At 36.6% G+C, this 14,449-nt stretch overlaps 1 protein-coding gene across 1 annotated transcript in view; it reads left to right on the plus strand.

Moving 5' to 3' along the window:
- The first annotated feature begins 1,481 nt into the window (after window positions 1-1,481).
- LOC141455542 (uncharacterized) overlaps window positions 1,482-14,449 on the plus strand; it is a 287,527-nt gene continuing 274,559 nt past the window's right edge. Inside the window, exons 1-2 of the mRNA XM_074130658.1 lie at window positions 1,482-2,552; window positions 2,599-3,025. Coding sequence (XP_073986759.1) covers window positions 1,482-2,552; window positions 2,599-3,025 — 1,498 coding nt within the window. The remainder of the gene's footprint in view (window positions 2,553-2,598; window positions 3,026-14,449) is intronic.

The raw sequence follows: 14,449 nt of genomic DNA on the forward strand, positions 1-14,449 counted from the left end.
GCTATTCAATTTCCATTCTTTTTTTAATTTCAAACAAATAATTTTCTCAGTCTTCATAATTCACAAGTGAAACAACATTCGTTTTTTGAAAATGGAAAAATCAAATAAGATTTTAAACTGATTCACATAACATTGAATTACTTTTTCTCCTATTATTAATGTCTCGCAAAATTTAACGTAATTCTTATCAGCAATTGTCAAAGATAAGCAAACGAAGTTGAAATGAACAATTTGGAAGACAGGGTTACGTATTTTTAGATGATCATAGATGCATATTACTGTTTTATTTAAAAGACGTAAAACAAAACTTTATCGATTCGCTATCCCTAATTGCTCTGCTTGAAACTAGAGATTCTGCCCCTTACATATTGTAACGAAGTTGACCTGGGCGGAGAAGAAAGGCCTAGATTATTCTAGAGGTTGAACGACCAAAGTCAGTAACAGGCCGCCACTGCATAAACAAAAGGGGCGGTATCTACTTGTGGCAGAAAAGAAAGGCCTAGATTGTTATAGGGGTTAAGCGACTAAAGCCGGTAACAGGCCACAACTGTGTAGACAAAAGGGCCGGTCTTTACTTGAACTAGAAAGAAAAGGGCTAGATTGTTCAAGGAGTTAGTGACCTGTGTAAAAGCCAGCTAAGAGAAAGGCCGCAGTTGGGGTGGTGGCATATGTGTTTCCCAGCCAGTGATTGACAGGTGAGAGTGAGACAGACGGAGTTGGAGAGAGACAGAGAATGGGAGGAGGCGGCCCACAGCTGAGGTGGTGGCAGTATGTTTTCTCCAGCCAATGAACGTCAGGAGGGCGTGGAAACTTATGCTCAGAGAGTTGGAGGAGGGCAGTCCCAGTTGGAGGGAGGCACGCAGTTAAAAGGAGGCCGACACAGCTGGAGAAGTCAGTTTTCAATCCAGTGTTAATCGAGTTTCAATTAAGTTTTTAAGCAAGTTTTAAGGAGTTATTAGAGTTTATAGTTATTAGTCAAGTTTATGAGTTAGTCTTGGAGAGTCAGTGTTGCGGAGTGCTTCAGTGGTAGCTAGTTGGGCAATTAGTCAGTTGATGAGTAGAGCTGTGTTAGTGCAGCTGAGACTAGTGCAATTCGGTGCAGTGCGGACCAGTGGTCAGTCGGGGAACAGTTTTGTGGCGTTACGAAGTGAGTAAGTAACAGTAAACTGTTGTGACTGTTGTAAATGGTGACTGTAATGAATAGCGTTAGTTGCTTGTAAATGTTAATGTTAGTTAATGTTAATGTGTGAATAAATCAGGTTATTACTTACAAACTTTAGCGAGTTTTATTAGTTAATCAAACCCATATTATTTAATAACTAGTGGCAGGCATTAGTTGTGTAAGTAAAGTTATTTTTTTTTTGGGAAAAACTTTACATTGGTGTCAGAAGTGGGATATAGTAAAACCGCTAGACGAGTAAGTGTTGATTTTATTAGATCGGGTAAATTGCTGGAAGTTCTAGAAAACCGACGAGTGTTGTATGCCCGTGAGTACTAAGAAGCCCAGCATGGAAGAGTTAATAGCAATGATGAAGGAGATAAAAGAAGATCATAGGAAGTGGAAAGACGGAATGATAGAAGATATGAGAAACTGGCGGAACGAGATGAAAACAGGCCATGACGGAATAAAAGGTGAAAAGGTCCAAGAAGCAGACAACATCCAAGAAGAAGACGAAGGCAGGAAGGATGACGCAGATAGCAGGTCGGAATGTACAGGTGAACTTGACCAGGTTAAAGGAAGAAATAGCCTTGTAGAAGTTCAAGAATCTGCGTGGTCAAAAGAAAGCATAGGAGCGCTGGAAAACTGCAGCGGACAGGAAGAGCAAGACCGAGGTAAGAGTACCATTATTGTTCAACCAGGAGTGGAATGGAGCCCTGAAGCGACCAGGGAGGAACAACTTCTGGGTGAGGATACGGGGCCTGTGCTCAAGTGTCAGAAGGAAGCGGTCCGGAAAGTGGTCCCCAGCAGTCGGGAAGTACCGAGCTACTGTGCCCAGCGGAATTCGCTCGCCATTGAAATGGGCATTTTGTCGCGAGACCGGAAAAGTGTGGACAGGAAAGAAGAGGAGCTGTCGGGAATTCACGAAGGTATCACCGGGAGTCACCTTGGAGTGAAGAGGGCATGGGCCAAGCGGAGGCAGCGGTTCTCTTTGGTAGGCTACCACGAGGACGGTGTAGACTGGGGTAGTCGTAGCACCGAGTGGGTAGCAAGAAAGGGAACCAGCCGGAAAACCAATGGCGCCCTGAGGCAGGACAAGGTTGGGTTACCGCTCAAGAGGATAGCCTTCGATATGGCAGGACCTTCTCCTGATTCCAGAAGAGAGATACGCAACATTCCGGTTGTGAAGGACCACTTCAGTAAGCGGGCAGAGGCCCACGACTTAGCAGGTCAGGACTCGTCACCGGCATCGGCGGTCTACCAGATCCTCGGCGTCAGGAGGAAAAGGACAACGCCGCTACACCCTCACTCTGACGGCATGGTGGAGCAACTCAACAAGACTCTAGGAGGCCATCAGAGGACTTTGGGGAAAGATCAACAGGAGAATAGGGACGTACACACACCCCCCCATAATGATGGTGTACCGATCGGCAATTCAGGAGACCGAGACCGAGGGCCGAACACCTGCCAGCGTTGTGTTCGGTAGGGAGCTTCGCCTACCCAGTGAACTTTTATTTGGCAGCCCAGAGACGGACGAATCGGACGGTGACAGCTATGCTGGGGAACTTCGCCGTAAGTGGAGAGCTGCACGTGGAAAGGCACGCGGCAGGAAAAGACTAGACAGCGACCGGACGAGGACATCGTATGACAGGCAGGTCATTGGAAGAACGTTCCGGAGAGGTGAGAAAGTTTTGTCGTACAAGCGTGTCCGCAAAAAGGGAAAACCTCCTAAGTTGCTGGGTAGGACCTTGCACCACTGTCTCACTGCTCAACGACCTGGTGTTCGAGATCCAACCTACGCCAAGATCCAAGATGAAGGTGGTGCACTTGGACCAATTGCTGCCCTACATCACGAAGGAGACTTCTGTTCGGGACGAACAGTTCTAAGAGGGGAGCAGTGTAACGAAGTTGACCTGGGCGGAGAAGAAAGGCCTAGATTATTCTAGAGGTTGAACGACCAAAGTCAGTAACAGGCCGCCACTGCATAAACAAAAGGGGCGGTATCTACTTGTGGCAGAAAAGAAAGGCCTAGATTGTTATAGGGGTTAAGCGACTAAAGCCGGTAACAGGCCACAACTGTGTAGACAAAAGGGCCGGTCTTTACTTGAACTAGAAAGAAAAGGGCTAGATTGTTCAAGGAGTTAGTGACCTGTGTAAAAGCCAGCTAAGAGAAAGGCCGCAGTTGGGGTGGTGGCATATGTGTTTCCCAGCCAGTGATTGACAGGTGAGAGTGAGACAGACGGAGTTGGAGAGAGACAGAGAATGGGAGGAGGCGGCCCACAGCTGAGGTGGTGGCAGTATGTTTTCTCCAGCCAATGAACGTCAGGAGGGCGTGGAAACTTATGCTCAGAGAGTTGGAGGAGGGCAGTCCCAGTTGGAGGGAGGCACGCAGTTAAAAGGAGGCCGACACAGCTGGAGAAGTCAGTTTTCAATCCAGTGTTAATCGAGTTTCAATTAAGTTTTTAAGCAAGTTTTAAGGAGTTATTAGAGTTTATAGTTATTAGTCAAGTTTATGAGTTAGTCTTGGAGAGTCAGTGTTGCGGAGTGCTTCAGTGGTAGCTAGTTGGGCAATTAGTCAGTTGATGAGTAGAGCTGTGTTAGTGCAGCTGAGACTAGTGCAATTCGGTGCAGTGCGGACCAGTGGTCAGTCGGGGAACAGTTTTGTGGCGTTACGAAGTGAGTAAGTAACAGTAAACTGTTGTGACTGTTGTAAATGGTGACTGTAATGAATAGCGTTAGTTGCTTGTAAATGTTAATGTTAGTTAATGTTAATGTGTGAATAAATCAGGTTATTACTTACAAACTTTAGCGAGTTTTATTAGTTAATCAAACCCATATTATTTAATAACTAGTGGCAGGCATTAGTTGTGTAAGTAAAGTTATTTTTTTTTTGGGAAAAACTTTACAATATCATCAACTATAATGGAATCCATAAAAGGAAATCCAAAATTCAAAGCATGGTTTGTTTCTAGAATGAAAACATGATAACGATCAACTAGCAGTTAAAATTTCTTTTTTTTTTCTTTAAAATTATAGAAATATTTCATGCTGCAGTTAAAAGGAAATCCAATCTGTATAACATGTTTATGTAGACAACAATCATAACCTCAATCAGCGTACTGTCTGTGCTAGTAGAGACAAGCTAAAGGAGAATGTAACCTGTACGTTTTACAAATATTACTACATTTCCTTAGATTAGGTGAAGCAGATATTTGGATAATAGTACTTCGCTCCATTACTATAATTAGACATAGAGTAAGGGTAGATGATATTACGCGTGAGTATTAGTGAATCAAAAGAGCAGTTCATTAGTTTGAAAGGATAAAGTTAAACCCTCTTCTGTTTCTATGAAAGGTAGACAAACCTATTTCAAAATGTATGTTATACCCAATCAACAAAATATATATACACCATATTAGTACTCCAAAACAGAGTAACCTTCCACCTGTCAAAAACACTTCTCTAACTAAGAAGTTTATTCAGTTGCAAAATTGTGATATTTAAACCGTACATTCATTCTATCATTTAACATTAATTGGTGTGGTTAGTAATTTACAACTTAGAAAACTGATAAATGTTAGAAAATTATATCTTCCACTAATCCGCGCACTTGTGCAAAATCAAATTTACCTTTGTGATTAGGGTTGCGGAGAGATGACATAAATCGTTTGCGGCAGCAAATGTAGGATCGCATCTTAGGAGAATCCGCACCGGCTGCTATTGCCATTGAGGCGGAGCTCTCAAAGCTAAGATGTATTTTGGTAGAGGGTTAGATTCTTTGCCTTGATCTTGTATTTTAATTAATACTTTAAATGAGTTAATTTAAGTAAAGTATGTTTGCCTCCGTCCACGACATCTGATCGGTAATAGGACATAAAGCCCGACTTGTAAAATATGCTTTACTTTACTTAATTTAAAAAACAAATGCTTAAACTAACTAGATCTCTTCATTACTTGCCCGAACAATATGATTTTCTTGTGGCGTAGAAAACTAAGCAGCTTACAATGAGAATGGAGGCCTCTGCTTAGGTGTAAGCATTCATCAAACGGAATAAAGTATACACTTAGAGACAGAAATTATATTGCATCAAGGTTCTTCCTCTGCCCATATCACTAACGAGGTGTGGCTATTAAATAACGAGACTGGTGCTGCTACAGAAGAACCATGCATGTGCCAAATCTTAACGACCTACAGCTGTGTAGCGTAAAGCCTTCTCTTTTGATTGCAGCGTCTCACGTGTTTGTAGAGAAATCTGTCTGACCGGAACCGTCGTTTGTGTAAGAGGTGTTAGTTTCGTTTTGCCGAAAACATGATACTACACATGTAGTAGAGCAACGAATTTTCGTGAAATTTCATATGAAACTGGGTAAAACCGCTACTGAAACTTATCTTTTATTAAAAGAAGTTTATGGTGATGAATGTTAATCACGTGCGCGAGTTTTTGAGTGGTTCAAGCGTTTCCAAGATGGCCGAGAAGATGTCGGAGATGATGACCTCCCAGGTCGCCCTTCTAAGTCCAAAACGGATGAAAATATCGATTATAATTAATCAATATTACTACCGTGAGGTGCTTGCTCAACTTCGTGAAAGAGTAAGGAAAAAACAACCCGATTTGTGGAAGAACAAGTCATGGGTTCTCCATCAAGACAACGCGCCGGCTCATACTGCATTATCTGTCAAGACGTTTCTAGCCAAGTACAACATCCCAGTTTTAGTCCATCCGCCTTATTCGCCTGACTGGCCCCATGTGACTTTTATCTATTCCCCAAATCAAATCAAATCTGCATTAAAAGGAACACGATTTTAGTCTGTTGAAGCTGTGAAAGAAAAAGCGGCACGCGACATGCAGGAGCTCACAGAAAAAGACTTCCAGCACTGTTTCGAACAATGGTAAATTCGTATGGAGCGTTGTAGAGATAGGGGAGTGGTGTATATTGAAGGTGATAATAACTAAATATGTATAAATTTAAAATAAAATGCTTTATAGGAATAGCCTCGTTATTTAATAGCCACACCTCGTACTCGTATACGCACTAGAACAACGGTCAGAATTGTATAAATTTTAATCATTCGGCTACCAAACTTGATCTCCAACACCCCAAGATATTTGGGTATTTTAATCATTATTTATAAATTTCCCTTATGCTGTCTAGACTGCATGGATGTAACCAAGAGATATTGCAAAGAAAATTATTAATATTAAGGCGAATAACAATATACCCAGACGCGGTATTCCCGATAACCTGCATTTGATAGTGTGCTGTAAATAATAGAATTTGTAATTAACAATGCTAGGCAAATAATTAATTATACATGTAATTAGTGTAAAATATTATTACATTGCAGTAAATTACAAATTGGCTTCAATATCAAACTGTTTTTGTTTGTTTTTTTATTGCAGGAGAATTGCATTTACTTCAGTGCAAATCAGCCTCGTATAAGCCTGATAAATCCGCTACTTCATTTCTATACGTAAAACAACTGTTCATCGGAATATGACCGTTTAATAATATATAATTAATAGCTTTTATGAGTTTTAAAAAATGCAGTTGATCAATCCCCAGCGTGGTAACCAACATATGGCTATAAAATTTGTATGATGATGCTCCAGGCTTGGAACTTAGTATATCCTTAATAAAAATAATTTAAATTTGACTACAAAACAGAAAAGACAGAAAAGTGAGGTTTTATAACTTTCTTATAAGGATGTTGCTCTTGTTCTTGTTCCGACTAAAGTTACTCTTTACAAGAAGCGAGATCTGCAGCTCTCAAGATGCCCTGTTCAGTTGAATAGAAGTGGTGCACTGGAGGGTGCAAAGATTTCCTAATACGAGTATATTGAGAGTTCAAGGCATCCAACCAAAGGCTGAATTTTGTATCAATATTTTGATTTATAAAAACCGTTGGATTTAAACTATTCTATGCCGCCCAAAAATAATTCGTACTTGAAAACGAGGAAGCCGATTGGATACGAATAAAATTGTATTTGCTGTTTCTAGCGACTTATTCAACAAAATTTAATAGTAATATTATGATTTAGTATTTATTTATTAATTTTGTAGCTACCACACACAATAGCATTAGGAAAAGCCATGAGGTAAACTGGATTGTTTTATTTCCAGCATTGTTCATGACGAAAAAACGTTAATGCAACAAAGATCTATAGTCGTTAGCTTAAAAAGGAGTTAAATATTTCCAACAAATAGAAGTTTACATCGACATCAATATAAAGATTTGTTTTTAAACTCCTCTATTAACCCGCAAACCCCCTGTCACAGGCTTGGTAAAGGCTTTTTTTATCTTTTTTTTTGTGATGGTGTTTTCGTTAAAGTGGTACTCCACATATCGAATTGAAAGTTGAAGCCTCAAAGCGAGTGGGGTCTTAATGTGCTGTGCTTATCTTTGGCTCGATTGAGTACCCGACGGAATTCAGTATTAGGTTTAAAAATGACTGAATTACTTTGCAGCAAGGTAAGAGAGTCCGCTGATTTCTTGTCCTTAATTAACTTTCAGAAGCGGAAGACTTTCCTTTTAAATTGAACGTTTTAGCCTGAGTAAGTTCAATTATTTTGCTACGTGATTAGTAGCAATCAATTTTACCTAAGACTGGGTAGATTATATTGCTTTTTTTTTAAAAAAAAAAAAAAAGTTAATGTCTTTTATGCGGTTTCAACCATTTTTATTATACAAACTCCTTTCTCATAACTCTTCAATTAGATAAAGGTAAAACCTAATATTTATTTGGTCAAGAGTGAATACGTTTTCATTAAATTATACTCGTAAAATTGCCCAGCTATCATTGAATCGTACAAATGAAAGCATATTAAATTGTAGAGGCAGCGGCGCCAACAGGACAGCCAATGATCACCACTTAATGGTTGAATAACTCAGAAAAAATTAGCTTCTCTTTTCCTTGACTACTATTACCTCAACCTTCTGACAAGTAACTAACTCAAGTTGAAGTTCTAACTGTTAATATTAATGGTCCATCTAAATACATTAACATAGAACATGCTTGTCGCTTCTATATAAATAACATAGAACAATATACTGAAACATCCTAATCTACAGTTATGAATATTCATAGTGTCCTTTCCTAACGTGCATCTTCAATTCAGTCCTTCAATTAGGAATTTCTGGATAAAATTTACATAATGAAAAGTAATCAACAAATGGAATTTTAGGTTAACAAAAAAAATCCAATCATTTGGTGTACTTTATAAACAAAAAAAAAAAATTAGAAGTTTCTATCCATCAATGTAAATTTTGGTTCAATTTAGGATTCAAGAGGAAAAACTGTAATCTAAATAATAACTTTCATTGATTTTCTACGATCTCGTATTTTTACTTCCCTTAATTGGTAAGAAAAGTACTGCGATCTTGCCTAATTTTTGTAAAATCAGTTTTAACCTCTATATCCGTTTTGAGATACTAAAAGTGGCTTTTAGTGAATCTAGGTAATCGCAAATTGTGGCGTCTCTTCTTATCATGAAACACCTCCTCCCAATTTCTTCAATGGAGGTCCTCATTTCTCCAGCTAATCACCTTGGACAACTATTCGTTGGTAGTACGAGTAGTCTCACTTAGAACTATCATATTGCACTCAAACGTGTTTGAGGTCAAAATAGATTTCAGACTTCTCGGAGCCCAACGTAAATTATAGCTTGCAAAAAAAGCAACTCTTCCATTGAAACCCGTACAAACAGCTAAGTGCTAAATGCATAAACATCATCCAAATCACCCTTCGCCTTATTACTAACTTCCCATGGGTCCAACCTCACTCTATACACATTTTTCTTTCGTCACCTCCCCGACCAAAAAATGTCTCGAAGATTCCACACTAAGGTTCCATCTTATTCAAATCTCAAGTCTAAGCCTTCATCTCAAACACCCTCTCTGAAAAACTCCCATCATCGCCGATCGCTTCGCCACTTCTAAACGATAAATATTGGCAATCATCGCTTGATAAAATATAAATACTTTCTACCATTTTAAACTTAAAAATAATTAGGCAATTAAAAAAAAATTTCATTCTAATAAAGCTGAGATATATTATGTTTTACTCTTGCTTAATTCAATATTTTTTGTTTTAATTTGTCAACATTAATGGTTTTATCATGTACGAGTATGTTCAGGCAAGAGCATCACAAAGAATGCTCCACCGCCGCTCTAAGAACAAGAAGAAAAAGAAGATTTTAGAGTTAAAAGAATTAGAATTAAATATTTAGAACAGAAACAGTTGTAACTGTCCGAAGTGGTATCTCCCAAATGGGCACATTTGGAAAAAAAACTGTTTTAACTACTATTCGTTATGTGGGAATTTAATTTTTTGAAATTTTACTTTTTTCTTTAATTTTTTTTATTCTCTTTCAGTTTTAGTTGACATAGTTAACTGTCTCTGAGACGGAGTTCTCCAAACCGTTTATTATTTTGTTTGCATTTATTATGTTAAATTTAAGTTTTATGGAATAATTAAACAAAATTGGCATAAAAAGTTTGTCAATTATTATTGTAACTACTATTCAGGAACTCATTAACAAGATGTCAATCATTGTTAAATGAATTGGAAGTTGTCAAGGCCGACAATGTTCTTCTACGATAGCACATCACAAAATGTACAAGATGTACTATGTTACATGTGTGCCGCATAGGAAGCCTGTAAATAATTCTCATCTTTATTGTGTTAGGTGACTGAAACTTAGTTAAGTTAATTAGGAATGAAGAGACTAAACTCTACAAGACGGTTGCTATGAAGGTACCTAACAGTTGACGTAAGTTGCTCCAACGTAAAATGTTAATGTGATATACATCGTAAACTTTTGGAATCAATTTGATCAAGTTACTTGTCAGTTTAAAAAAGTTTTCTTAAACTGAGTTTTAATTAAATAACTCATTCATTTATTTTTTTGGGTTTAAGCTAAAGTTTAATTTTGTATTATGTATAATTAATATGGAGATTAATAACTTAACTGGCTTAATGAGTGCACACTTAGGTTTTCTGTTAAACTTAAGAGCTACAGTGTGTCTACTGCTGGTCGAACATTTAGGATTCTGTTTACATCTGAGATAAAGATTTCTTTTCCTCACACATCTGCAATTATTCCTGTAGGAATTAAAAATGTTTACAAAAGATTGAATCCACATATATTTAAGGATAAATGAAGTCTATTTGTTCTTTTTAGGTGACCTACAGAGCATTTACCTATTTTTAACAACCATTTTATTATCTTGATATATAGTTGTTTGCGCTTCTCCCTTGTGAGTACATGGACCAACGTCAGACAGAATAAAAGTTTTACTCATTTCATTAACGTAGATTATTATATTAACGTAATACATCTTCACGGATGATGGGTGAATCAGATTTATTTATGGAAGTACCCATTTGGCGAGGTCCACCAAAGAGAGCCCTAGACTAAAGGTTGCCACGTTTATTGGTTGTACCTTTACAAATCTCAGCTTTGCATCTTAGGGACTACCGTATTTTGCGGTAGAATGCGTGGCACAGATTGCCTTATAATCTAAAGATCTGCTACCCTGAATGAGTCTTATATTTCGTCTTGTAGCATGCACTAAACCTAGAAGCGGAAAATTTGAATAATTTTGTTTTTATTGAACGAAAGAAAAATCGAACTAACTATAAGAATATAGGATGAAAAAATAATTTGCCATTTCAGTCGAGTAAAATTTATTTTGCCGAGCTTTCGACCTAGGGACTAGGTCATCTTCAGGGCTAGTTTAGAAAGTAATACTGTTACATTTCAGGATTGGTGTGTCTTCTGTCTTGTCTGTTCATGGACTGACAAGGTTTCCATGAACAGACAAGACAGAAGACACACCAACCCTGAAATGTAAAAGTATTACTTTCTAAACTAGTTCTGAAGATAACCTAGTCCCTAGGTCTAAAGCTCGGCAAAATAAATTTTACTCGACTGAAATGGCAAATTATCTTTTCATCCTATTGAAACTATAAATCAGTCACCAAAAAGAATGAACAATTATAAGAATATACATAGTGGTAACATTTGAGATCCAATAATATATTCCTGTTTTAATCATTATTCTATTTAAGAGAGAACATTAAAACAGAGACCAAAGTTTTGAATCAAAACTATCATTCAGGCATTAACTTTCCCCTTAAGGTAATATTTTGCCTATTTGAAAATGCAAGTCCTATTAATTAAAATTTGTATTAAATGAAGGAATTAATTAATGCATTAGGAAAAGATGATTAAATTTCCAAACAGATCTAAGAAACGGTTCTAAACAGTCAAATCTAAATATTAAATCAAGTATGAATTCCTCTATTCACATATATTGTGGCAAAGCTTTTTCGATATCCATGATTTCAGACCAGTGTGCTTTCGGAGAGTGAAATTATTAGTTACTTATTAGCCTATTGTGCTGTTATACTTAATCTTCTTCTGAAGCTGGAGTGTTCTTTTGTAATGACACTTTTACGTTCTATGTGATCATTGATTCGTGGACGCAGTGATGGTGTTGGGAAACAATTTTATTAAATTAACTAATAAATAAATTTAGAACTTCAGTAAACCTACAGCTTTGTCAAATTACATCCACTGATGCCTACAGTATCTGCTACTTTTTTTAAACTACTTCGTAAATAAAGCTTTAAAGCTGCAATAAGCCAAACTACAGTAAAATATGATTTAGGTAAAAGTAAACCATTAATGTATTTAAGCCTTTGAAATCTGAAACCTCTTCTAATTAATTGTCAATATGCATATTACAATTTGCTAATAAAAATCCATCCGCCTGTATATTTTCTGATACTTCATTAAATTTCCCATCATCTGACTTCTCCATAGTTCAAAATTACCACTTCATGCCTTCAAAACATATTTTTCCTCAGTATTATTGTATAATTTAAAAAATAAGAAGATTATTTTTAATTGCTAATTAGTACAAAATTCAGTACTTTTAACCTTTATCGTGTTACAAGATAATTAGTAAGCTATTTTTTAGTAAGTATTATTCACAACATTCAGACCCTCTTAATGCACTTCATAAATTTTTTAATAATCGATTTTCAGTAAATAATTATTTCATTTGTTTCAAATAATTATATATTTTTTCCCGGCTTTTTACAATGCACTTCTACCAAATTTTTGTTTTTAAATCTCAGATTACGTTAATTTTCATCATTATAAATGCAGTTAATAATTGGTGGATCAAATAAGTTAATTTTTTGTTAATTTAAAACTGTAAACATAATAATACCTTATTTTCAATATAATAAAACTGCTATATTACACTGCTAAATACTAAACAATAATTTGTCAAAGCTACTTCTTGAAAAGTTTAATGATATTTGGGACTGAGATATGCTAGGGTAGCAATATTATCAAAATGAAATATCCCTTTAGGTCATATCTTTGTCCATTATTGGAGAAAATGTCCTTTAAGGTCTTATCGGTTTAACCTACCTTATATAAGAAGGGATGTTCTACCCTTTCTTCTATTATCCTGGCCAAAATTCTTATCTTGATGGATGTATGCATAAAAAGTTCCTAAATATTGTTGCATAAATTAGTGCGAATCAATTTTTAATATTTTTGACTATAATTCAGTTTTTTTAGGAATATGTTTTAATTTAAATCATTCAATCGTAGATATATTCGAGTTATTTATTTTTGTTTTTAAGGTAAGCTAGAACCATTCAACAAAGTCTTCAATTTGGAGGCGCGATCGCTTCATTCCTTGAACTAAAGCTGTATTGTTTTGCTCCTAGAAATTGCACAGGCTTTTTGATTGGATCTGACACAATAGTTAGCTGATTAGGCTTAAGACGATCCTACCTCATGTAATCTTGTGCTCTGATCCTACCTTACTGAACGGTATTTTCGCGGTACATCATCGATCTTCCTATTCCAATGTATTCTCTGCACGTGCAGGAGTTCCCCAAGGTTCAATACTCGGACCCCTTTTATTCTCCATTTCCACAACCCCCTAATACCGCACTCTGTTTCTTTGTGAACTAGCTAGTTGTACTTTCTGAAAATCTGGATACTGCTTTCGCTTACCGTTCACTAAAGATCCATTTCAATGTTTTGGAAAAAATAGCTTTCAGAAGTGTAGAGTGGATGCAGTTTTCTCAAGATCCTTCCACAAATTCACATAATCCAGACACCTAATCACAAAGCCTGTTACTCGTCAAAACTCGAGAGAAATCCTCATACAAGGCAGAAAGTAACCAACCAATCGATGTTACACATTTCTCTTTCCTAAGACCTTTCAACAGGTTCTTAAAACTCTGCAACTCACTTTGAGACTGTACATCTAGAGCTTATTAGACCAATTTAAAGTTATAGACTGGAATTACGGTGTACCACTAATTGTCTGTGTATTCACATCCTTTAATTAATAATCCCGAAGAAAATAGTTAATGCTTCGCAGTCTTACTGTTCCTAATGTGCTGTAAATCTCCATAATCCGCGTTCTATCGAATTCTCGTTTTACTCCATTTATTCCTTCTCAGATTCCCACTCTAATCCATCAATCAAACGTCTTCATTCCAACATCATTCCTTGTAAACCACCAAACAGCTGAAACGAAGATGACCAAGAAACCTTAAAGCTTTAAAAATTAATAAACTTGATTGAGAGTCTGTGGTGACTTCTCTGATCTATTAATCCCACTTTGCAATCACATTTGGTTGTTAGAATAACAAATTTAAAATTAAATAAAAATACATAAAAAAATAAACAGATTATCAACTTTAATTTATAATTTTAATTATATTATGTGTGCTCTGTAGAATTATAAAGCGATCGATTCCTAAAGAATTAATTGTTTGGCAAACAATTCGTCCTATAGTTGGTGGGTTGTCATTTGCTACTTTCTGACAACCATAGGCAGGCTGGAGTTTCTTCTCATTGCCAAGGGTTCTTCGCGCATTCCCGCAAACTGTTGATAAACATACTGCTATTGGAACAGTTGGCGCATGCTAGATTCTGCATTTATAAATCAAATACGTTTAGTAGGGAAGATCCGGTAAGATAGAGTACGTATTTCCTCTATTTTCTTTTGGAGTGATCTATAAGAAGGGATAAAGGTTCTTAGGCGATCACATTCAGACGGATATTTGGTTTTTAATCAAAGTCAGCTATCGATTTTTACAATTGAGTTACCTCTTACAGCCTAGCATCCAACTACTTAGCAAGATCCTAGAATGAATGATAAATGAGAAAAGTGTAGGAAAAAAAAAAACCTTTAAGATCAATAAAGAAAACGATAGATTGTGAATGAACGAAGGGAATACAAAGCGA

This window comes from Rhodnius prolixus, unplaced genomic scaffold (assembly GCF_049639745.1).
Source record: "Rhodnius prolixus isolate KJV_2025 unplaced genomic scaffold, Rpr scaffold_4, whole genome shotgun sequence".
Classification (NCBI taxonomy): domain Eukaryota; kingdom Metazoa; phylum Arthropoda; class Insecta; order Hemiptera; family Reduviidae; genus Rhodnius; species Rhodnius prolixus.